The sequence below is a fragment of the Rhynchophorus ferrugineus genome, unplaced genomic scaffold, assembly GCF_030347505.1.
Source record: "Rhynchophorus ferrugineus isolate W39M unplaced genomic scaffold, kcgeb_rfMv2 rfM9, whole genome shotgun sequence".
In the NCBI taxonomy this organism is placed as follows: Eukaryota; Metazoa; Arthropoda; class Insecta; order Coleoptera; family Curculionidae; genus Rhynchophorus; species Rhynchophorus ferrugineus.
In genome coordinates, this window is record NW_027472588.1 from 34,316,988 (window position 1) to 34,344,804 (window position 27,817).

General features: G+C 31.6%; 1 protein-coding gene across 3 annotated transcripts in view; it reads left to right on the forward strand.

Annotated features, from left to right (window-relative positions):
- The first annotated feature begins 873 nt into the window (after positions 1-873).
- LOC143202797 (uncharacterized) overlaps positions 874-27,817 on the forward strand; it is a 222,886-nt gene continuing 195,942 nt past the window's right edge. For all 3 annotated transcript variants that reach the window (XM_076414599.1, XM_076414600.1, XM_076414601.1), the window contains exons 1-3: positions 874-1,118; positions 15,128-15,527; positions 23,356-24,886. In XM_076414599.1, the coding sequence (XP_076270714.1) occupies positions 23,370-24,886 (1,517 nt within the window). In that variant the 5' untranslated portion in view covers positions 874-1,118; positions 15,128-15,527; positions 23,356-23,369. The remainder of the gene's footprint in view (positions 1,119-15,127; positions 15,528-23,355; positions 24,887-27,817) is intronic.

The following is a 27,817-nucleotide window of genomic DNA, read 5'->3' on the forward strand; positions in this document are numbered from 1 at the left end:
AAGTCAAGAAACAGTACTAGTTAGTCGGAAGATAGTCTCAACTTGACTTAAAATCAAAGATATTGATTTATCAGTCAATCATAAAACCAATTTAGAATTTAGATGTTCCACTACTCAGTGCTTAACGCTACGTAACTAATGAAGAGCTGCGCGATGACCTGAAAATTAAATGGATATATGAAGTAATTGAACGACTCAAAGCATGAAATAAGATTGCTAAATCAACGTGGAAGTAATACAGCTGCTGGAAAGCACGTAGAAAATCAGAAGATTGTGTATTTATGCTAGTGCAAAAGAACAGTAGTAATATATTAATTTGTAAATTAAGTTTATACTAAGCATATCTAACGTAAGATGCATTTTATTAAAAAGAGTTTGTTTAAAAGAATTGGTTTTCTTGGATAGTTTATTTACAAGAGTTGCTATATATAATACTTATATTTATAAATTATATATTTTTACAAAGATCATTATCAGATTGTCAATTTTATTTAATATGTTTAATATGATGATAAAGCGTTTCTCGAAAGCTGCAGAGGATGATACTTGAAGGGTTAATCAGTACAATTGACAGAAGTGATGTGGAGAAGTTCGCTACAATATCCAGTTCAACTTATATACCTTATGTATTGGGGAATGCCATAACTTTAAAATAGGTGTTTAAGGAATCATAACACTCTCCTAATATGGCTAAATCAATTAATTCAAACCGTGCCATTTCGATAAGCTCTCGAATAGGGCGTGCCATAAATATTCATCGAGCTTTTACGGCTAGTTCAACTCTGTGCCGCTCGTACATCGTCCTCCTGTGTTTCTAGCTACCAGAACACAATTGAAAAGAACCGAAACGCCGCGGTCGACTTGACGCCAGCCGGTCAGTACGCGTTGGAAGCCGCGTCGAGTACCACCACGGAAACAAAGAAGGCTGCGACCGAGACCGTCCGACAAAACAATAACACGATCCCGATATTTTGACGTTCACGCACGCGATTTAATCGATGAATGGACCAGTGGGGTGTTTTGAGTGCTCGTTGACGTAAACGTACTTTGGCAAACGTCGAATGTAACAGATGGTGTCACATATGGTTTCGTTACTTTTTCTATTTCGTTGATATTAGGTGGGTGTTTATAGGAATGCTGTCAATTAGAACAGGTTTTAATTTGATATAATCCGTATTGATTATTTTTGTTTTAATTTAGTAATATGAAAACTATCATCAATCTCCTTATGTACTACTAGGAATGGGAATGAATTTTCGATTATTTTCATTAGAAAACATAATTCATGCTAAAATTCATTTTTGCCCTGTATTGTGACATCTTCTTTTGTTTTATTAAATTTATTAAGTTATTGTCATGGTCTTGAAGTGAATTATCACTGTTAAGTTAGGAGAAGAAAGAACATATCGAAATAACTTTTCTCTAAATTCAAATTAATTTATTTTTTAACAAATTTAAAATACTTTCCATTCATTATAGTTTATTCAGCGTTCAGCTACAATTAAAGCTGTTTTCATTTATGCACTGTTACACTGTAATGTACGATGTGTTGTCCATTTAGCAATTATTTTCAGGATATTGTTTGGGTTTTCATTGTGGTATATCTTGGCATCGTGTTTCTCCATGAGCCTTTTGGTATCTTCTTTGTTATTTTCATTATTATAGATACATTTAGGTGTTTTCGCTGTGATATTCAATACTTTTATTCTGACATATTCCTTATATTACTGTGCAGTTGTAGTATTTTGTTCTTAGGTATTATGTATTAATATTTTGGATTTTCTTAACTTCCGTTACCTCCTTTTAATTTTTAATCGACTTCAAAAAAGAGTTCTATGTTCAGCTGCATATATTTTTTTAATATATGTTCGCTGATTTCTCCGTCAATTATTGAGTCACTTCTGAGGTGGTCCAATTGGAACCAAGTCTGGATCTGATGGGGGGAAGGGAGAAAATCGGGGGAAACCTCAAATTTCAAAGGCACGTACAATGTTTTCACAGATTTTTTATCGAAAATAATCAGATATTTGTGCATAATGTTATTTCTGAATTGATGTGATGAAAGATCGGTAGTAGTTCTGTGTAAAAGCCATTCAGTTTGCTTTTTAAGCCGTAACCATATTATATGAGAAGTCGTAGAAATATTGCACGGAACTGTTTTTATTGTGTCACGGTGAGAACGTTAAGTTCACACGCGGAGATCGCAGGTTCGATTCCCGGGGCCTGAAGCAATGATTGAAAATAAGGATATTTTCGATCATTGTTTCTTTATTCCTATTTTTCCTGATATGGGCTGCACTTTTACTTGAGCTATCCATTGTTATATTTAATTTTTTTTTTTATAACATCTTTATTAGATACGCTTAGTACAATCTTAATTTACAATTAATTTATTATTACTTTTCCTATGTACTTGGATTAATTAACAAGCAAGTCGAGTGCGAGAAAATACATCAGTATGTATTCGTCAATTATAAAATCATAATTATTTATTAATTATTAACTTATAGCTATAGTTTACACTAAATGTATACACTTTATATAAGTTCGTATGGTTTTGTTCGCTTCAACTTCCTGACATCCTGCGCGCTGTTCAGCAGTTGTATTGCTTCCACGTTAGTGTGATTTAGTAATCTTCTTTCGTGTTTCAAGGCGAAATCTTGGATAACTTCGCAAATCCATTTGATTTCCAGGTCATCGTGCAGTTCTTCGTTGGTTACATTAGCGATAGGCATTGGTAATCAATCGAAGAACCTTGTTTTGACAGCGTTGTATGACTAGTTGATTTGAATTTTTAGTGCAACCCTATATTTGCACCCCATAGGTCCAAATTGGCTTTATAATTGTATTCTAGATCACCTCTTTGATTTTAGATCAAGTTGAGAGTATCTTCCGACTAACCAGTATAGTTGTTTTATTTTGATTCTAATGTGTTTTGCTTTTTGTCTAACGTGATGCTACTTAATAAAATAACTGCGTAATTTATTAAGTAAATATATAACACTAAAAAGAGAAAAATAAAATATTTTTAACAAAAAAATTGAACCGAATTTAAAAATTAAATAAGGAAATCACTAAAAAGTGAAAAATAATCATACTTAGATTTAATTCCAAACCCAAACAATACAAAAATAATAATATGATTTTGTGATATATACATAAATAGGTTTAGGTAGGTATTAGTCTAAATTGTGTGTATATAGTAGAATATAAAATACGTGTAGTAGATAGGTTAAATAAGGTTTTTGTTTATTTTTATTTAATTATTAGAACAAGTATTATGTACATATTTTATTTTAAAACTTTTTGTGAGTTCCTTATTTATTTTTTGAAGTCGGTTAATTTCTTTTGTTAAAATTATTTCATGGCATCTAGTATCACACCTAAGTATTTGGCACTACTTTCAAGTAGTATCGTTCCATTCGAGTTTAAAATGGGCAGAATAGTTTGAAGGTCGTTTAGTTGTTTGGCCCAGTCCATTTTAACGCTAGTTTCCTGAAAGCTCTTGGTGATAAATGCTATTTAGTTATTTTCTACTAGTACAAGCGCTGTCTGACCATCGAATAGTGATATTGCAGTTTAGGTGTATCACTCACTATTTTAGAGTAGATAGACGCTACGTTAAGGCAGGTATCTCGTATTTCTTTAAAATCAGAATGTCCAACCTTTATTTATTTATCTGTTGAATATATAGTTTAGATAGAATATATCAAATATAAGGTCTACATATTACTTTGTAAGTATTTTCTTTAGTTTGAATATCAAGCCTTCGAACTTTGTCGAAATATTGTGCTACGTCCAGGCAATCTGCAGAATATAGTTGTTTATCCTTCAAGGAATATTCAATTGAGTATTTGTGATCTATGAGCTTAATTAATCATTGAATATTTTTTTCTGAATCCATTAAAATTGGCGGAATAGTTTGAAGGTCATTTAGTTGTTTGGCCCAGTCCAGATTAACGCTAGCTGCCTGAAAGCTCTTGGTAATAAATGCTATTTAGTTATTTTCTACTAGTACAAGCGCTGTCTGACCATCGAATAGTGATATTGCAGTTTAGGTGTATCACTCACTATTTTAGAGTAGATAGACGCTACGTTAAGGCAGGTATCTCGTATTTCTTTAAAATCAGAATGTCCAACCTTTATTTATTTATCTGTTGAATATATAGTTTAGATAGAATATATCAAATATAAGGTCTACATATTACTTTGTAAGTATTTTCTTTAGTTTGAATATCAAGCCTTCGAACTTTGTCGAAATATTGTGCTACGTCCAGGCAATCTGCAGAATATAGTTGTTTATCCTTCAAGGAATATTCAATTGAGTATTTGTGATCTATGAGCTTAATTAATCATTGAATATTTTTTTCTGAATCCATTAAAATTGGCGGAATAGTTTGAAGGTCATTTAGTTGTTTGGCCCAGTCCAGTTTAACGCTAGCTGCCTGAAAGCTCTTGGTAATAAATGCTATTTAGTTATTTTCTACTAGTACAAGCGCTGTCTGATCATCGAATAGTGCTATTGCAGTTTAGGTGTATCACTCACTATTTTAGAGCAGATAGACGCTACGTTAAGGCAGGTATCTCGTATTTCTTTTAAATTAGAATGTCCAACCTCTTATTTATTTCTCTGTTGGAAACATAGTTTAGATAGAATATATCAGATGTAAGATCTACACATTACTTTGTAAGTATTTTCTTTAGTTTGAATATCAAGCCTTCGAACTTTGTCGAAATCTTGTGCTACGTCCAGGCAATCTGCAGAATATAGTTGTTTATTCTTCAAGGAATATTCAATTGAGTATTTTGATCCATGAGCTTAGTTAATCATTGAATGTTTTTATGTTTTATTATTGGCCTTATTGAGTAAAAAGTCTCGAGATACTTGAGTTTTTTGTAACGTACGTTTTTGTAACATTATCACTGTTAATTATGATCTGATATATCTCTCATTGATTAAGGATATATATTCTAATTAGATGATCAGCAAAGACCTCTAATTTTCACTTAGTGTGTCTGGTTTTTTGCTCATTGTCCATTATTACATAGATGTTCAGAGGCCTCTTGATCTTTTTGGTTGTTTTTCAAAGGTTTTTGGTGATAGAAGTTCATTAATTCTTCTGCGGGCTTTTAGATTTTACGTCTAAGTTTTTGATTCTTATTGTTAAATATTGTTTTATCTGATGGACTCTTATGTTGCTAAAACTTTCTGGATTTTCTTTTCTTTTTCTCTTTTCAATAGTTCTCATGGTCCATCAGGTTGACCATTTCCTTATCAGTAGTTTTGTTAGTAAATATGATTCTAGTAGTCCTTTTTATTGTAATATATGTCCCCTTAAAGATATTACATTGGATTAATGATCAGAATTCAGTTTTATTCTGTTCTCTTGTATTCCTATAAAGCTTAGAATTAAAATTCTTGCAATACAAAATTAGTATATCAAGTTTTTTATTGATATCAATAGATCAATAGGGTTACCTTTAAAATAAGGATATGTAAATCAAACATAATTTGATAGTTGATGAATAAAAACTCTTGAAGTCTCTGATCTGGAGTGTAAGTGGAACTACTGTAAGCAAACCTAAGTGATTTCTGGATAATATTAAATTTTGCACAGTTCCATAATATAAAACAATAAAATATTTTCTCAGCTCTGAAAATATTAAATTACGAGTTAACCAAACAGAATTAACAACCAAGTCTTTTAGGAGGCTTTTACTATTTTCCTTGCCTTTTTATGTATTCTCGTTTTATTAAATTATCTAATCATCATATTTTATTGTGACCGATTTTTTTCAATCACTAACAAGTTATTTTTTTGCGTATAAGTATTATTATTAAATAATGTTTAATTTAGTTCTTTGTTATCATATTATTTTAGTTGAAAATACTTTATACTTGCACAGTGCCATCTATCTATGTTCTCACAATCTCAAGTAGATTCTCTAGACTGTTAAGTCATTATCAGTTACAGTTATATTTTGTTAGTATTCCAAACAGGTCATCAGTTCTAGGAAAAACATCATTTCTTCTTAGGTATTATTATAGCCTTTTTTATTTATAATTGCTTAAAAAACAATGATTGATGTAGTATATTGAAACAAATAATTGTAATGATTAATTAAATTTATTCTAACTATTAAATTTCATATTTTATGTGATTAAAATGAGTGGGATGAAAGCTTGAATAATATAAAAAGAATTGTATTATGTTAGCTAAGAATAAATACCAAACAAAATAACAAGTCACTATATAATAATGATGAAACAACATGAACTAATTTAACTCGATTAGTATTTTATTCAGAATTAGATATTTACAAGCATTAGACATAAATAATATCACTGTTATGGTGGCATACAATGTTAAAGATAATATGAAAACTATGACACATCATGAATTGAACAACAAAAGTATTTGTAAAACATAAAATTAAAAGCAGGGTAACAAACAGTTCATTCCAAAGTCTAAATTAATCACAGTCTAAGCTGGCTATTTTAAATAAAAAGCGCCACAGGTAATTTATATCCAACCATTAAATAAAAAAATCTGATGACTGTTATTTCTTTTATTATAAGCTGATACTATGCATTCGTAGTAATAAAAGTCCATTAAAAATTAACCCACTTTGGTCGATATGGCCTCGAAAATTTATCGAATGCAAATATCTCAATTTAGTTTACATTTGGAAGTATCACGGGAATAATAATATCATGTGTTTGATGCAATTTGCAATATTTATTTGGGGTATATTTAATTAAAACTAGTTATAATAATAATAATAATTAAATAATAATTACTATGATGAGTTTAACGGTAGGTAGTAGTCTGCAAATTAGTGGAATGTTTTGTGTTTACTGTTGACAGTCAAATATTTAGTATTAGCTATTGGAAATAATTCGTAGCGTTTGCCAAGGGATAGTTTTGGTGATTGGGTTGTTTTATCTGTTGGAGAGGAACTCGATCCCTCAGGACAGAAAAGTGGCGATTATGATTTGCAAAGTAAGGAATCACTCAGACAACTGCCAAAGTCCTGTGATGATGAAATGGAGAAACTACTCGAAGAAGAATAAAGTCAAATACTTTAGCAGTGTTTAATGATCAATATATTATAATAGCTTTACGCTTAAGCCTGACAATGAAAGAATGTGATTTTTAGTTAAGAAAGCTATTTTATTTTTCTACATAATCTTCTTTTGCTTCAATATACGTAGTCCAGCATTTCTACATCGTCATTATTTCTTACTCCAAAATGAGAATCTTTCAATTTAGTAAAAAAAATATCCTCAAGTTTGAAATTAGATGGCATTCTGAGGGTACTAAATCAGGATAATTTCAAATAATTCAATTGCCCACGTACCCTTGTGTTCGTCTGTTGTCCCGGTGAAAAATGATTTTTATTCTTTAAGCTGAGGCACTTCTCGCTACACCACAATACTGATCCTCACGCCCAAACCGATCAAAATATTTGGAAACATTTAAACGGGATGTCCTGCACTATTCGCAGTATTTTACACATCTGTCTCCGTACAACCACAACTTTTTTTGATAAATTACACATGCCCTGTCAAAATAGGAGTTCTTATTAAGATTAAACAAATGGTTAATTATTAAATGGTTAACTAGGCGGTAGATTTTGGAAAGATAACTGTAATAGCAATAGAGAATACTTTAATAATGCGATTTTTCAATTACATTTTAAGTAAATTTATTATTTTATTAAAAAACAGAAATCATTACGTATTAATTCCAACATCTAATATACTTACTATCAATAATAACAACTACTGTAACTGTATAACTAATATGCCATGGAAATTGATAATGAAGTGCTGCATGACGATGTGGAACAACAAAGTAATTCGTGAACGATTAAATTAAAGACACAATGCACGATTATTACAGTCGTGATGACATTGAAAACGATGTTTAACAACGTCTGCAAATCTGTGCTAATCATCGACTAACAATTTATATTGTACTATTAGAACGAGTATTGTTCCTTCAACTATACTGTAAATTAATGAAATGATGCAGTTTCAGTAACGAAAAATATTCGCAATTTTTCGATTTGGTTGGAATAGTGCTGAAAATTCTTATTTTAATACATTTTTTATCCAGTTTAAGAGACTATATGGTAACCTAAGTTTAATTCTTCACCAATAGAAATTTGGAGCTAAAAACATTTTTTAAGTAACAAATGTGATTACTAAGAATTTATAAGAAATAAAAACAATAAATTTAAAAACTTGCCTTATTAAGCCAAAGTAGAAGACCAATGTTTTTCTTATAAACATATTTTTAAGAAAAGAATTGAACCGACGTCAAAAAATAAATAAGGAACTCACTAAAAAGTAAAAAATATTCAAACTTAGATTTTTAATACAAAAAAGAAGTTTTAAAATAAAATATGTACATAATGATCGTTGTTATAATTAAATAAAAATAAACAAAAAATTTTTTTAACCTATCTACTACACGTTTTTATATTCTACTATATACACATAACTTAGCTTAATACCTACCTAAACCTATTTATCTATATACAATATTACTTTAATTACTACCTAACTGATAACTTCGAAGTTGGGCAACAAATTAGACAGATTTGTATTGTTCGTGATTTAATTTTGCGTATAAGTCAGAAAATTATATTATTTTTGTATTGTTTGGGCTCGGCACAAGCTAAATTGTGTTTATATAGTAGAATAGAAAATATGTGTAGTAGATATGTTAAATAAGGTTTCTGTTTATTGTTATTTAGTTAGTGCAACGATTATTATGTACATATATTATTTTAAAATGTTTTTTTTTGTGTTAAAAATCTAAGTTTGATTATTTTTTACATTTTAGTGAGTTCCCTATTTATTTTTTGAAGTCGGTTCAATTTTTTTGTTAAAAATATTTTTTTTACTTTTATTCCTTTTTTATAACTAAAATTATGCAGTCCTAGTAACCAACACGATAAAAATATAACCCAGTTAGGTGGCTGCGACCTCGATAACAAAACGAATGCATGTACACAAATTTTTCGGACAAAGTATCACCGTGTAGCGAACTGATTTAGCATTTTAAAAAAGCAACATGTACGCTCCGCTCCATATCAACAGTAAAAGGAACGTGGCGCAGAGATACCGTTTTTAAAGGTCCAATGAAACACTCGATGAATCGAAAATTAATTGATTAAGGTCAATAAGAATAAAACCCATAAAGAGCTAACAGTACCGTCTTTGTAATTAATTTTATTGAGGTGTTTGTCGGAGATTGAATGTTCGCTGCTTCGCTTTTATCTTTGTCAGATTTGTAAATATTGTTACAAGGTAAATTTCGAAATTTATAATTGTTTGTTCAATGATATTTTACAGATAATGAAGATCGCGTTAAATATTATTTATATTTAGCGTTTTTTTAGTACGAATTCATTAATGCCCGTTTATTTAATTTAATTAATGGATGTTTAGGAATAATGAATATTATTAAGTATTGGAAATAATTCCCAACATCAAAATCAGATCTCAAAACAATAAACATTGTAGAACGACATTCTGTTGTTTCCCATAATATCTGTGCCTTGCAATACTACTGTAAGAGTATCTGTTTTAGTATATTTTAATATTTTACTTGCTTAAAGTATTGTAATATACACTTTATTTAAGGTGTCTTTTTTTATTATATTTTAAAGTCTCCTTTTTTCCAATCAGGGTATATCTGGACTGGACCTACTACTTAACGTGAGTTCTGAATCAGTCTTAAATGAATGGGAAATAACAGAATGTCGTTCTACAATGTTTTTTTACCGACTAACCGACTGTTGAGTGACCAACTTGGAGACCATCCCAGACATCCGGTCTTGTCCAGCCTAGTTACTGACATGACTGGGATCATTTTCCTTATCAGATTTTACACTCTTGCCTTTTGCACAATTGCAATTATAAATAACGACAGACATAAATTTATCGCCATGTCCCAGCAGGATTCAAGCCCGCGACTATCGCAACAGGAGGAGGACCGTCCTATCGCTTTGACCACTGATCTAACTCAGTCGACTGGGTCTTAAAACTGAATTAATTTTATTATTTTAGTTAATAATAAATAAACATCTATTAATCATTATTGTACATTATTTCCTGGAACTAATATAGCTCAAATGATTCACAAATTTTATTATTAAAGAAATAATCGTCCATAACCAAAGCGAAGACGTTTCTGATGCTCTTTTTGCATCTTTACCATCCTATGTAAATGTTTCGAAACAGATGAGTCAACTATTAAACTATCTGAAAGTTATTTGAGAGTTTGAGCGAGGTTTTGACATGCAGTTTTTTGTAATTCGGATAAAAATCATTATGAAATCGTTGAAACTAAAACCAAATTATGCAGCTACATCACTATAAGTTTCTAAAATTGTTTGGTGGGACTCGACAGCAAATTTTATAAAATCAAACAACAAAAATATTGAGTGTCGTACATATAACCTTGAATGTTCCATGATTAGCGAACCCAGGCACCTAACATAATAACTCAATAACAGTAAGTGGAAAACTGTTGCTGTATTAAGGGCAGAAAGCATACAATTAGCCATGAATAATATTTTATCAATAAAACATCAAGAGGTAGAATTAGTAAACAAAAGATTTTCTATAATGAAATTATATATTTTCAGTTGTTAAAAGGTATATTTTGTTTATATCTAAATAAATGAAATATGATATTAGGTTAAAAGGTCTTAATGGATTATTTGATTTTATAAGAATACTTAATAAAATAGTATAATATTATAGAGAAAATAAATTTAAAAAGATGTGATTTAAAAAGAACTGAGAAAAATATGTTTATTCCAGAAAATGATTATTCATTATAATACTTAAGTTGCGTCATTTATTATAAACATCATTAGAATTAAGATAGTTTATATATATTACTAGTTATAAACTTCCAACATAATAATTCTTATAGATGTTTAATCTAAAACATACATATTATAAACAGCCATCAAACTTTCCGATTTTTTGTCGAGTTATCCATGAACTTCACAAACTCATTTAGTATGAATCAAATAAAAATAAGTAACTTATATAATGTATCTTTAGTCAATAATTTGTTATATAAATCAAAAGTTTCTGCCTATTATTACATACACTTTCCAAACATATCCAATAAAATTCATTAGTAAATAGGAGTTTTATAACGTATAAATAATATCATTTTAATATATTAGGTTTTGAACCCCTTGCATCAGACTGAATAAGATTGGTTTGCAAAAGAAGTTCAATAGTTATAGGAAAGAAAAAGATCGATCGTCCAAGCCTGTGGAAGTTTCACCTTAGGGGAAAGCGGTGAATGGAATTGTATATTATTGCTGAGTTGGTTGAATTTGGTAAATTCAACTAATACGATTGAAGCAAATGAATTTATCAATAGTGTAGAGATACATTTATGGTAGAAGTTCTGTAGTGACGGAATTATGGTTTTTGAAGATTGAATCTTTTATAATAGTTTAGTTTTAGAGAATTTTTTGTTTATTGCTGAACAATATAAATATATGTATTGCTATATGTATGATTTTGTATTTAGTAAAGAATTAAGAAAGGGAATCATGTTTTATTAAAATAATATTTACAGAAAAACAGAGTTACTTACAGAAACGACAGGTTTTCCTGTCAGATTTGGTAAAGTGTGACTGTTATCTTTGTTAATTCTTATTTTGATGATATTTATCTTGGCCGCACTGTTTTAGACTATGAAAGAAGTGAATAGTTATCATTTGTCGTTTGTGCGCGGCAGTTATTTTGAACATATTGAAAAACATCAAAACTTTTATGGATCTTTCTATTATCAATGCTTTTTTAATTCCTAATAAGTATCTGCTGAGTGCATATACACTATGTTGTTAATATGAACTACAATGTGGTTTATAACGTAAATAAAACTTTTTTTTAAGTACGTTCTCTCATATAGGATTAAATCTATTATTAAATATTGTAAAATATGAAAAATTTTAATTACAGGTTCTGGTTTTTGATTCCAATAGTTCTAAGAATTAGAAACTGAAAAAAAGGATTATTTATATTACTTGGAAATAACAAATGTTTTGAGAACATTAACTCTGATGAGGTCATTCGAAGAAAAGTTAAATGATGTTAGAAACTTGTTTTTTTACCTAATATGTTTTAATTGATACCAAGAGATACATTCTATGATATACTATATTTATTCTATATGGTATTGTTGCTACAAAATAAACCAGTGTTGCTACAAAATATTTTTCCAACTATACATAGGGTTTACTGACTATAAGGCTAAAGATCTGTTGATGATGATTCATAGAAATAAGTATGGCTGATAACCAGGCTGATAATTTATTTACCTAAATGTTTCAAATAAAATTACATCGTTCCTTGCTTATTTATTGCACTCTTCGGTCTCACCCTAGCGGATAGCTCATCCTTAATTTGCATTGTTCCATTTATCTACTGCTTTCTACGTCGTCTTATGTCTCACGTAGTAACTAACAACTTACCGACAAATAAGAATTAAAAATTCTATGAAGCTATTTTATAGTTGTTGACAGCATTCATTTTAACTCTTGATGCACAGGTTGGCTTTAACATAAAACACAATTCTAATTTAAATAAAATAATTGAACAAAAATGTTATCAAATATAATTTATTTTAACATTATAGTATATCTAAACACTACAGTTACATACTACTACATATAGCCGCAATAATTTATAGGTAAGAGTTAAAATCTCTTATCACTATTGCTTTCAAGAATTTTACATCCGTCTGACAGTTGGTCGCCGTTCGGTTGTCAGATGTACACTAAATTATTCAAAATATTAGTTACTACAGGTTATAAACAGAACTTCCGGACATTATCTTGAAAACAATTCAAATTTTAAAGGCATAAAATAAGACCAAGGAAGATAAACTATTTGTACTTGAATATTTCAAAATGGTTCATTGTAGCACCCTTGGCAAGACACTAACAAAAAATGTAAAGGCAAAAAAATGTAAATGTAAAAAAAATCTTGGTGAAAAAAGGTAAAAGTTACAATAGCATTCGATTAGGTTTTATTGGTCATTATATTTATTAATTATTAATTGCAGATATATTGCTGGTTGAGAAGGATATTCGGTCAAAAACTGTTTGGATATGTGGAAGAAAGTATTGCTAACCATAACACCTTTGGTTTGAATGAACTCGATAAGACATACAGAGGAAGTGATTGATAAATGGTGAAATTGTGAACATATTTTAGACAGATTAGACATTAACAGTTTAGTGATTGAATAGGACTGTGAGTTGGAAAGTGAAAGTGACTGAAGGAAACTTTCGGGATATGTGATAATGCTGTGTAATGCTGGAAATTACTGATACAGAGTGATGAGAGTGGAAAAAATTAGGTATGCACATAATTAATTGAATATAACTGTAGAAAATGGTATTGTAGGGCGTGAAAGATTTGTGTGCACATATTTGATTGTAATTGTTCAAAATTAAACATGAGCGTTAGGTTAGAACGTATGAAGAGAGAATGAATACTAACTATTTTGTAGATTTGATAAATGCATTAGAGAGAATTCAGCGATTTATGAAGAATGGTGTTCAGAGATAGCAGCAGAAGAAATATAATATACAGTGATACGAAGATGACTTGACAAGTAAACACACTATCGAAGGGAACGAGTACTAAACGTAAAAAGGTAAATATGCTCTCGAATGAAAGTAAAAAAAGGTTTTTCAGACATACAATTGTTAATTAGGTGGATTAATGGCCTCCAGGCAGATACCACTACATAAAAAAGCGCGCCTAGAAACTCTAGCTCATGGATGGTATGGAAAAGAGTTCAATGAAAACAAAATAAATCTAACCTACAAACTATTATACCTATGTTCTTAATTGTAGTTTTAAGTCCTTCGATAATATATGTATTAGATGTACTATAATATTAAAATAAATTATATTTCATAACATTTTTGTTCAATTATTTTATTTAGATTAAAATTTTCTTGTATGTCAAAGCCAAACTGAACTAAAACTCAGAGTTGATGCGACAACATTGCAATTTTTCGACGTCACAAATATCCATGACGCATTACTAAAAAACTATAAATATACTATATGTATGATCTGCAGTATTCGGTTAGTGCTTTATTAAGAAATTCATTTATTAAAGATGCCTGAAATGAGGCATTAAAACGTACAGAAAATTTTTAAAATCCTTTAGAATTGCCTCTAATACAATTATGTATGTACTTAAGTAAGAACAATTTTTCTTAGCTGTTATCTGTTCATACGTTTTTCAGTCTTTCAGTTCAAGTCTCCTTTTACCTACTAGGAGTTTATATGGACTGGACCTACAGTTTAACATGGGCTCCGAACTACGGCCCTCGGCATTAAGTAAGCCTACCGACTGGCGAGTGACCAACTTAGAAATCATCCCAGAAGCCTCCGGTCTTACCCAGCCTGGTTACTGGTGTGACTATGATCATTTTCCTTATCGTGTTTTGCACTCTTGTCTAAGGATAATCACAAATGTTAAACAATCACAAACAAAAATTTACTACCATGCCTCAGCAGGATTCAAAACCGCGACTATCGCAACAGTAGGAGGACCATCTTTTCGCCTTTACCATTGCACCAGCCAAGCCGACAAGGAAAAAAACTCTACTTCTATATTAACACCGAAGTGCTGAAATAGTGCTCTTGGATAACACTGAACTAGAACGCAAACTCAAGGGAACTAAACCGTGTGATCTTGTGTAGTTGTATAGTGAAGTGTATCAAGTGGTAAAATCACTGAAAACTGCTACTAATTTTTGTTCTACTAGGTAATAAGTAAGAACCAATGGGTCTTCCCAGATAGCTACCTAGTTTTAAGTCACTGTGAAGACGGGTTGTAAATTAGTTGATATTAAAAATTAGCTGTTGTAGTAGCTGTAAATTAGTTGGTAAACAATATATTGATAAATAAAAAACAATTATTTAACTTTATGATTATATTTATAAAGTTTAAACTAAAAAAGTACTTAAGAAAAATATATCTGAAATAAAGAAAGAATGAACATTTTAAAAAATTTACGATATCAACCAATTATTATTTATGTATTTTTTCAGGTCACCGAAGAAGAACAGCAACGATCGATCGTTGTTTCTTTGACCGACCAAAACGCCATAAAACTACGAGATAGCGGTAAAAACCAGTCCGGAGGAAGTAGTTTTGCATTGGAGGGATTTAACAGTGCCGTGGCGTTAGACGAAATCGAACTGTGCGAGGTGAAAGTGACTGTTGTTGACGATCTACGTAGCGAGTTGGATGCTGTTGACGCACGGGACCGCGATAAGACGCGAACGACGGATGGAAAAGCGTCGATTTCTATCGACCAGTCGGTTAATGGCGATAATGGTAGCGAAAGAGATTCCGGGTATTGTGAAAAGTGGTTTATAGAGTTGGATAATGTGGATGTATTTGTTCGGGATAAGCTGAGGAACTATCGAGATAAGGAAATAGCTTCGAGTAAGTGTTTCATTTCATTTAAAACTTTGTTTTTATTATTTTCCAGTGCAAGTATGATTTTTGACGATACAAATGTTTTTATACTGCTGAATATATGTGAAATATTGATTAAATGATGAGAATGTCCAATAAATGAGTATATATTTTGTAAATGTCGTAATATTTAATTTAATAAGATTTATAATATTACTCACACTGTTGATGTTGAATGGTTCTTCCGGGTTTTTCATGTGTTGCTTTTAAGGAGGCCGTTATCTCTATGATGACTTTTACTCAGAATCCCATCTGTAGCTGTTCAGGTCTGAGTTCTTGTTATAACAAGTCAATTGGAAAGTCCCCGGTCTACCCTAGTAAAACACATTTTTTGGCAATTTTTTTTTATTCAACATAATTCTCTACAAGGGTGATACATTGATTATAGCGACCCTCTAACTTTTCGATACCATTTTTGTAGTACGAGTTGTCCTTTGCTTCAAAATAGGCCTCAGTTTTGGCGATCACCTCTTCATTCGACGCAAATTTCTTTTCAGCGAGTATTCTTTTGAGATCTGAGAACAGTTCAACTGGTTTCTCAGTATATAGTCAATGACGGAATATATAGTCCATCCAAAATACCAGTGAACCTACGTCATCCCGATATCAAATGTATTGCCTGGTGCAATTTGTAACTTCGCATTAAATTCAGATCCTTTTTTTCATTTTATTTCAGTTTCAAAGCTGTCTGTTACACTGCTGAAAAGTATTTAGAAAATAAAAGGGTGTGTTCAGTTGTCTTTCATGATGTTGGACATGCTGAGTATAGAGAGTAACATAAAGAGTTAAAATGTATATAAAGTGAAGTCACATATCTTACCTGCTCTTAAAATCATATTTTGATTCCTCTGTTTTTGATACTTCCATGTTAAACATGAAGGAGCATACATTTTTCCCTGAAAACTTAAATATTCCTGCAAAAATAACATATTTTTAAGTAATAGTAAATATATTCGAGTATTTTAGAATGATTTTTCAAAATTCGTCAGTATTTCAATTATATCTGTCTAATCTAAGTGTACCAAGTATACTTCCATGTTAAAAATGAAGGAACATACTCCGATCTCAAATTGGTACGAGTTAGCGTATCATAGAGAAGTGTATTGAGGCCAGGATCTTCTTTACGTCAGTGATTTCCCCACTCCATTATATAGCACAAATGTCACTTTTGTTGATATGGCAACATTAGTTTGGCATAACCTTGGATTCCTAGCTCAGATGGTAGGAGCATATAAAAAGAAACGCGGTACTGGTTGCTTGCATGCAACTACGATTCATCAATTTACAACAAGCTTATTTTATATAATCAAGTACCATTGCGGTTATGAAATTCAGCTGTGACTCTGACTGTGCGACTGACTTCAATATCCATGTGATTCAAAGGTTCAAAGATAAAATGTTTAAGTGTTTTGAATGTGTGCTTTATGGAATGAATGGGGCTTTATGATGGAGGGACATTGAGATGATCCCGATGCCGATTCCCATCAAAGAAGACTCCAGAACTATGCGATTGTACATCACGTCATCCCGATGTCTCAAGCAGATATATATATCTGATCTTACAAACGTCTGAACACTAAATGATTCAGTAGAATATATCTCAGTTGTAGTTGGTTTTAGCCGACTTCGAAAAAGGAGGAAGTTCTATGTTCGGCTGTATAGTGGCCCAATGCGGGCGAAGTGGTCCCATTGGAACCAAATCAAGATCTGGCGGGGAAGGGGGGGATATCGAGGGAAAGGCTGAAATTTCAAAGGCACGTACAAAGTTTTCACATATTTTTTATCTGTAATAATCAGATATTTGGGTATAATGTTATTATTGAGCTGATGTCTTTCATTAAGTTCCCTTTTTAACCACAAACGACAGTATATATAACGTTGCAGAAATATTGTATGAACTGCTACTATGGTGTAATGTTTCAAGCGTTTAGCTCCCAAACTGAGGTCGCGGGTTCTTTTCCTGGCGAGGACAATAACTTTTTGCTGTTATTTAGTTAGAAAATTTGACAAATCACCTAAATTAGGTAGCGGACCGGCGGGGCTGAAGCGCTCCTTAATTTCAATCATTGTTTATTCCTATTTTTCCACATACGGGTAGCACCTTTACTTGGCCTACTCATTGCAATATTAAATAAAATGACTGCGTAATTTATTGAGTAAATATCTAACACTAAAAGGAGAAAAATAAAATATAAAAAAAAAATTGAACCGACTTCAAAAAATAAATAAAGAAGTACTATTTTTTAGAGTCGGTTCAATTTTTTTGTTAAAATGATTTGATTATTATGTAAAGACAGAAAAATAAACTTTAGTTGTAGGGTTGTTGTAATAAATAAATTTAAAAAAAAAAGATTAAATTAGTTGCGTAAAATACGAATACGATACTGATAAACAAAATGTCATTTAATACCCGCCAATTTAATCGTCTAGACTGTAACGTACCACAGATCCTTTTCAAAGGTGTTTTTATTTAATCTCTACATCGATCACAGACGTAATAAATTAACACCAGAACGAAATTACTCTACGAGTTGAATGAACAATAATTATATTGTGTAGTTCATTCATTCCAACTTTAGACCGAGTAGTTTTAAAATATATATTTCAATACATGCATTATCAACCATTAGATGATGAATATAATGAATTAGGTGAATAACCAGTTTTGTGCCAATAAAATCTTTATAGTTATTATAAAAAATTGGAAATTTACTATATTTTAATTATTATTACTAACTAATCAAGACATTCGATTCGATTAACACCCATTGATATCACTTATGTACATTTAATTGATCTCTATTCAAATAATTCAAACTGTGAGTAATTAAATTAAAATTACAATTGAATCAAATTAAAGCAGTTCACTGGATCATAACCTTTTAAGCATCTTGTTGTTTATTAATCTAATTTTTGTCTCTTGGGTACCATGATTTTCTGTAACATTGCCTTTTCTCTGACATTATTATATCTATATGTATGTACTGTTGGAATGTGTAGGTCTATGTACAACATATTATTTGTCACAAAACCAGAGGCGTAGACAATTCAACATAATTGGATACTTTTAATATTTAACTTGCAGGGGTGATTCCAATACGTATGTTGTAATTCATATATTAATTTTTTTTCGATATTTATTAATTTTTATATTTTTTAAAATAATTTTTTCTATAAACCACTAAGTATACACTTATACACCACACAAGTTCGTGTAGTTTGGTACGCTTTAATCTTCCGATTTCCTGCGTGTTATCCAGTAGCTGTTTTGCTTCCACGTTTCTGCGATTTAGCAAACTTGTTTCATGTTTCAAGGTAAAATCTCGGATCACTTTATCCATTGGATTTCGAGGTCATCGTACAGGTTTTCGATTGTTACGTAGCGATAAGTATTGGTAATTAAACGTAGAATTTTGTTTTAGCTGCGTTAGATTACCAGTTGGTTTGATGTTTTAGTGCAACCCCATACGTCCAAATTGGCTTTATGATTGACTGATAAACCAATCTCTTTGATTTTAGACCAAGTTGAGAGTATTTTTCGACCATCACTAACTAGTGTAGTTGTTTGACGTCAGTTTAATTTGCTTTGCTTTTTGTCTAACATGATGCAGCCAATTTAATCTACCATCGAGATGAATGCCGAGGTATTTAGCTAATTCGGCTTGAGGAATCGGGCATCCGTCAAGTGATATAATTAATCTTTTGTCATTTCACCGCAACGCAAAATTAACACGGACAGATTTGGAGCAATTAATTTGTATTTTCCAGTCTCTAGTCCATTTGTAGACCTTGTTGACTGCTACTTGTACTTTTTCTACAACCTTAAGCAGAGATCTATCTTTTACCGTAATAACTGTGTCGTCGGTAAATGTTGGCCAAGTTCTGTCTCGTAGTTATGTAGTGATTAATAGTTTAAATTTTTGTTTAACAAGCCTAGTATATGAATGACATTTCGTTTTGTACTAACTTTCATATAATTTCCGTTTTTTATTGTTTGATCGATTCATTGGCGCCCAACTGTATTGTTGACTATCTGTATACTGACGCCACCGACGTTTTTCACTGAAAACTTAAATATTCTTGCAAAAATAATATATTTTTAAATAATAGTAAATATATTCGAGTATTTTAGAATAATTTTTCAAAATTCGTCAGTATTTCAACTATATCTGTCTAATATAATTGTACCAAGCATAGTGAATATTGATGGGATAATTTTCTTGATTTTATTTTCTAATTCCTTTTTTGATTCGATACATTTAGTATTGGATACTCAACTTTTATAGATCCTAGAATGTTAGTGTCTAAAACAAACAATATAAGTGTCTATGTAAGAATACCGTATTATAATTTAGGTAATAATTTACTGATTAATATATATTTAATTAAAAGTTAGTTTAAATGGTTACCGTTACCAATCCGAGCGTTCAATAAAAGGATGTTCAATTGTTAGCAAGCAGTTCGTGAGAATAACGGTGGTAGCTTAGAAACGTCGTACTTCTACTTCGTAATATCCTGAAGATCTTTAGAACCTATGCTATATAGGAATCTGCTCTACCATGTTTTCAAGGTTCAATTGATCCAAAAAACAATCCTTGGACTGGAAAATGAGGCTGGTTAAGCACTAATTCGTACTGTGGCAGAGTTCCTTTTACCTAAACTGGATAATATTGATGTGGCCCGCATTTTTTTTCGATAAGACGGTGTTATAAGACATACAGTCAATGAAAAAACTGAATTAGCCTTTGGAACCCGTGGATTTGTACTCTCCCTTTTGGCGATTAAGAACACTTCTAAATTATGCGACTTAACACTACTTATTTCATTTTATAGAATTATTTTAAGCATATGGTTAATACCAAGAAATCTATAAGCATTTGTATATTAAAGGAAGATATTCGACATTGCACTGTAGAACTGTAAAGTCTGCGCTCAATACGATTTTGAAGACATCTTAACACCATTAATGGTATTAAATATTAAAACAATTATTAATGGATAAACTAAATAGATATAGTATATTTTAAATAGATAATTAATAATTTATATGGTGCATAAAATTTTTAAATCACCTATTAAAATTTTCCATTCTTTGGTTTATGTTTAACTTCCTTTCTCAGCTCTGACTTTCCTAACAGTACCCTCATTGAATAGACTAACAGAACGTGACAATCTGTCGCGAGAAGTGTCTACAGATCTCGAATATCGTTTAATTAATTCAAGAGTATGTTCTTGAATTTCTATCATATACATTCATTAAAATATTGATATTTTGTAAACTTATTTTCACAAATACACCGTTAGTTGTTTTACAGTCGTAAGTTATTTATCGAAGACAAATTGTCCTTGGATCAAAGGCAGGACGAAGTTGGGAATGTCCTTTGCCGTTTCCTACGAAAAATGTTGATGTTCTAACCCCCGACTGTTCTCGACAAGTCCAAAGTTAATTTAATATTCAGAACGTCTGCCATTTTCACGAAACTCTTCGGTATTTTCTGGTCCGCCGCGATAGCTTTGATCTAAGACTCCGAATTGTTTTCTTTTATTGACTCTAACCGAATATTATCGCGTGCTTTACCGCAATAGATTTTATATATCGGGTTCATAAGAAAGTAATTTCGATTTTTCATGGCTTTAACGTATATTAATAGTTATTCAGTGAAGCCATACTATTAGGATATGGATATAACAATCCAGTATTAGTTATTTGTGTGACTGATATTGTTATTCTTGTTATATTTGATACTACATTGCAATAATTATATTATTTTATATTGATATCAAAATTAAATTGCACTGTAGCATTGGTATAAATTGTGAAAAGTATTTCTTTTAATTAAATATTGTCTGGGTTTCTTAGGTTAGTTAAAATTGTATCTAAAATAGAAATCAGGTACGAGGTTTCAAAACACTTACTTACATACGAAGAGCTTACGATGGTCACTGTTAAGCTGTGTATATTGCAGTGTATTATATATGAATTCGCAAACAAAAAAAATGTTTCTAAACCACGGAATTAATGTACAGTATTTCTGTAACATAAACCTAGCTCCTATCTCTAGATATCTCATCTTTCACATTTTCATCTTTCGATTTTTATCCACCAACATAAAAAACCATATTTTGGGAATATTATGTTATGTGAGTTATTTTTACGAGAATCTTCGATGTATAAAGTTATCAACTAGATCGCAGATAAAGCAAGGTGGCCACTTATCCTGGATGTATCGTATGTTCTGTATATCTGCGAATCTGGTGTACACATTAGTACCTACTGAATTTTCGACCTCCCTCTAAGGTCGTAGGAGTAAGAATGACGTTCTAAAGATGAAATATTATTAAATAAAAAAATGATAATAAACGAAGTTTGAAGTACATCTAATGCATATATTATCGAGTGACTTAAACTACAGTTAATTAAACGGCCACACTAGTTTGTAGGTTACAGTTATTTTATTCTGTCTACATTGAACTATTGTTTCTGTCGTGGCTGTGTTCTCTTCTCAAATCATTCTTATATCACTGTATTTCTCCTGAATTTCTTCTGTTGCTACCTGTGTACATTTTTTTTGGCAAAATTAGATTTAATCACTGCATTCTCTCTAATGCATTTACCATATCTACAAAATGGTTAGTATTCATTCTCTCCTCACATCTTTTAACCAACTGTTCACATATATTTTGAACAATTACCCATATAACTATGCACAACAAATGTTATTCTAATTTTTAACTTTTTCTATCAACTTTTGTTTTCTTTAACATACGCTCTTTTTGTTGTCAAGGGTGGCTTAATGTTCCATTTTGAAATATCTAGGTCTGTATACAAGTGATGATTTATATATCTTAAATGGAGGTAAGGAGAACTCTTAAGCATATCCCAAAGTTTTTTATGGATACTTTCCATACTAACAGTTATCTCTGAAATAATTGTATTAAATTACTTTTCTACTCACCGTTTTCATATATTTCATAAATTTAATCTTGAATAGAGCTAACATCAAATAATGTAGATACTTTATATTCGGTAAATCTAAAATTATATTGTTTCTCTTTAATTTGGGATATTTTAGTTATAGTGACAATACTAATATTCAATAAAGCTGCAACACAATACAAATATTTCCAGTAAAAACCCCAACAGCTTAATATTAATAGTATCAATACTTAACTCTCTAACCTATTTTACTGATAAGAACGGGTCCCCAGTACTTCGTTTCTGTTCGAAGTTATTAATTAGAGTGAACCTCTTTCTGATTGACTATTTATTTAGTCTCGTCATCTTCAACCAGAGTAATCAAAAATATTAAGCGGTAATTTGGGTTTTATCACAACGAGCAAAATGCCAAAACAAGGTTTGCGGGTTTGTAACCATTTATCACTAATATTTTGAAGAATTTTGTAGACAGTTGAGAACCGAACGATTTTGGATAAATGTTCGAACTTATCAGACAGTATTGCATCTCTTTTTAACTGGAATAAAATGAGAAGCAAAATACTGTCTGGTGTTAAAACGAATTTACAAAACTGCAATAGTCAATACATTATACATCATGATGACGTAAGTTCACTGCTACTTTGGATAGACCATATAGAAACTTTTCTTCATTTTAAAAAACTATGATCAACCCCCTCAGACTTATTCTAGTTCTAGTCATTTATTTGCGTTATAACGAAAACATTGCGGTATGAACGAAATGAAACATAATTATACTAATTATTTCACTGCCAACAACAAGCAAGAACGTTTTCATTATTCGGCGTTGAGCGTAACCAAATATTTGTTCTGTTTCAGATAAAACCGAACGCATGACGTTAACAAACAGCCTTGGGTCAGATCCGGAGAGGGAGACGATGGAGATACGCGGCGAATTGGAACACGACGACCACCACAAACCCAAAGATGCCATTGTCGAGACGAAAATTCGCTCTGACGGCGTGGGTGGACCCGTGGACGAGGTCGATTTCATCGAGATGCAGACGATCGACGCTGATGTCTTCTTGAAGGCGAAATGCGTGTGTACCGATCGGGTGCAGACCACGGCCACGGACTTCTGCAAGGACTGTTTCCGAGAACAAATGGTCAGTACTACGGGTACCGAGACTCTCGACGATGGAGGTGGGGCCGTCGAGCGGTCGGACAAAGGATTACGAAATACGAGTGAGGCTTGTGCAAACGCGGGTTTTAATGAGGCCGGTGAAGCGAGACAATGGCAGTGCGTCGAGAGTGATTCCGGAGTGTATACGCGCGAACCTAGTACCGACGATTCGTGCAAAAATAGTCCCGAGGAGAGCTGTGAAGCTGTGACCTCCCTGGACCGTCTTGATCCTGGTGGTGCGAGCCCCAACTCTTCGCCGACGGTCCCCAGCAGGCGGCCGTCCCACGGAACGCCGTGCGCGCTTTCCTGCACATCGATCGAGGAGCGATGCGCACCGGCGTCGGCCTGCAGTCGCGAATCCGCCACCGACGTCGCTGCCAGCGACGCTCTCGAGAGCCGCGTGTCGCAGGATCACCCTCCTGCTGCCACATTTCTGACACAAACCAGCCCTGAAAATCGCGCGGACGTCTCACGTCGGGTGCCACCGCAGGAACCGCTACGGGGGAGTGCCGCGGACGGTCAGTTATCGCGTGAGCATCTCAGCTGGGGCTTCAGGAACGGCAGGTTGGTGTTTGTGGAGAGTAAAAGTGACCTTGGCGGTTCAAGGCTCCGGTCGGAACAAGTGGTTGGTACTGACGACGTAAATAGTCGTTCGGAGGACGAATCCGTCTCGAATCGGACGAATCGCCTAACGGACAAAGACATTCTCTACAGCAAGGATATAAACAAACGCTTGGACGAAAACAAATCCCGGTTGAAGTACCTGGAGGACAAGTTGAAAAAAGCTGGCATCACCGACGATCCCACGTCATCTAGTCATTGTCGAAACTGTGTCGAACGAACCATCTGTGATTGTGCTCAGAATACAAACCCCAACCAAACGGTAACCGTACAAAATCATCACTACAATCCTGCGCGTCATCAACAACAAAACCAAACCGATGAAAATAACTGCGGCAATCTAACCATCTACGCGGATTTTCAGGATAACAAAGACGAGACGAAATCTGGTCTCGATTCGAATCAAAATATAGTCAATAATTTCGCATTCGACTGCGACGAGTTCATTCCTGAGGGACTCGGTGATATTTGCCAGTTCGACGTTAACAATTTCGGTGGATTCGTCGAAGTACCTCCTCCGGGATACTATGACGAGTTCTTGGAGGACAGTTCCACGGAAGAATCTTGCAGCCAGTGCGACGAAGAAGATTATTTCATTGTAATAAGGTAAATATAATAACACCTCCCATCATTTTTCGTAAACTTGTGCAATGTCCCTGAATAATAATATCTATAAGAAAATATTGACTATTTTAATATCACTTGTAAACACCGGTATATCATTCGAAATATAAATATTTTCGTTTAATTTAAAAAGAATGTTTTTATCAATAATATAAATAAGCGTTTTTATATAGATATATGTACACCATTTTAATTTATTTGAACGTTATGTTCAGTTCTTAAAACTTCCAACCATATTTTTTATTTACATTCGCTAATTTTAATAATCTTGTAATAACCATTAAATATTGTCGAGAGATGGAGAGATGTTTGTATTTTATAATACGATTTAAAACGTATGTCTAATTTCATATAGAGAAGTAGGGAAATTGCAAATAAAATGAGTAGTCAGTCATTATTCACTTTACATTATTATTTTCTAATCCTATTACTAGTGAAAACTGGTACGTCAAGTAAATATTTTCGACTACATCATATAATGGAAGTATCATAATAGTATCATAAAAGTATCATAGCTATGCATAAATATTTAATAATAAAATTGAGATAATATAAAATGGCAATTTCCTATCCACCTTTATGTCTCATTATTGAAATACACATACATATATTTATTGATTGGAAAATAATTAAATTTTAATAAGCGTTATATTAAAATACTACATACTATTGTTAATAAAATGTGTCTAATAAATTTGTAATATATAATACGTTCATTAAATATTTTTGCATTAATTTTTAAGGGTAATGAATGGTCGTATCCAGAGGAACTTTATTTTTCAGGGTTTTAAACTAATTTTTTGTTTTATGAATGTTATTACATATAAATTAATATTGTAATGGCAATTCAAAATATACGTTTATTTGAACAAAGGCATTATAACATATGGGAGCTAGACGATAATCGTATTAGAACGTATGCAATTTTGTAATAGAGACGAAGTAATTTACGCAGTCTTACTGATGAAATTTAGAAAAAAACTTTGACGGCATTTATGTAACAAAATTATTATTTTCAAATTATAAGCTCTTGATGCTACGTTTTTCAATAACTTTATTATTATAACTTGCTTCAACTTCAGTGCACTTTACGTACTAATGATTCTCCAGTTCCTGAATGCCTTTGTTCGCTGGCAAAATTTCTTTTGTATCTCGAAAAAATGAGTGAAAACTTGTCCTATTTCTGAATACGAATTCGTCTTGGAGAAATTTTACGTCACTCCACAGACTTTTGTTTCGATTAACCCAAGTCTCATTCATTTTGATCCATTTAATATATTTTTTATATTCACAGTATAGAGAAGTTTTGTCTCATTATCAAGAAATATGGCATTAATATATGATTAATATATACACAGCATGCTGTGTTTTAATTTTACTATATTTAAATTGGATAATGTTCTTCAATATTGGTAACAAAAGACAATATAGTAAAATAGTGTTGATTTTTTTAGTGAACAACCTAGAATATTATTCAATATAAAACATATTTTCATAGTGTATCTTATATACTATACTGCATATTACATACAAATTAGTATTGAAATTATTTAGTTGTAAAATCCAATTAACATTTAGTTATATAATCTATGTATTAACTATAAATTTTGCGTTTGTATTTAAATATCATTAAAATATAAAACAAATTATTCTTTACGCTATCACTGATGTCAAATATAATGTATAAATGGTAATTTCCTATACACTTTTGTTTCTCAGGATTGGAAAATGATTAAATATTAACAAACATCATATTGAATATTACATATTATCTGCGAATTAAATTTCTCTATTGGTGGCGCAGTGGTAAAGGCGATATGATGGATTCCTACTGTTGCTATAGCCGTAGGTTCGAATCTTGCTGGGCCATTGCCGTAAATGTATGTTTTTGATTGTCCTAGGCCAGAGTGTAAAAAACGACAAGGAAAATGATACCAGTAACGCCAGTGACCAGGCTGGGTAAGACTGGATGTCTTCTGGCATGATTTCTAAAGTTGTTCACTCTCCAGTCGGTAGGCTTAATGCTGAGGACCGTGGTTCGGAGCCCACGTTAAACTATGGGTCCAGTCCAGATAAACCCATAGTTGGTAAAAGGAGACTTTTAGAAAGAAGAATAGTAAAAGAATTTCTCTAATAAAATTCACACGATATATAGTTCATTAAATATTTTCATATTAATATTTAAGGGTTATCTTCAAAATAAAGTGACTGAAAATAAAACTGATAAATATCTGGCCATATCCAGAAAAATATACTTTATTTTTCAAGGTTTCAGCTACCTTTTTGTTTTATAACATTGATTTGTGTTACGTATAAATTAATATTGGATTAACAATTATATTTTGAATATATATTATATTATATTGATTTGAATGAAAGCCTTATAACATATACAATAATATATTGGAGATATATTTTGCAAAAGCAAAGAAATTCGTATACAAAATATATAATTTGTAAATGGATTTGAATTTTAAAACTCTCTATACCTAATTTTAGCTTTCTTTGATTATATAAATTACTCCTCTTCTAGGAGTAGGAGCGCTACTTATGAAATTTAGAAAAAAATTGTTTATAATCCTTTATTCTCCATACTCGATAAGCTTAAAACTTTTAAATGTAAAACCAATAAATTATCACTAAGTTTGATGTATATTGATACCCACGTAAATAAACAGTAAAATAGACATGAGAAATATTCGGTTCTTCAGCTAGTTTACGAAAATGAAATGGTAACGAAAATTTAAGAAAACTGCATGAAAATAACTTTATCAGCATCATTTGGTTCATCTTCAGTGCATTTTACGCATTAATGATTGTCCAATTTATTGATGCTGTTGTCATCTAGCAGAATTTCTTTGGTTCCTAAAAGAACTGACTGAAAACGTGTTCTATTTCATTCCACAGCCTTTC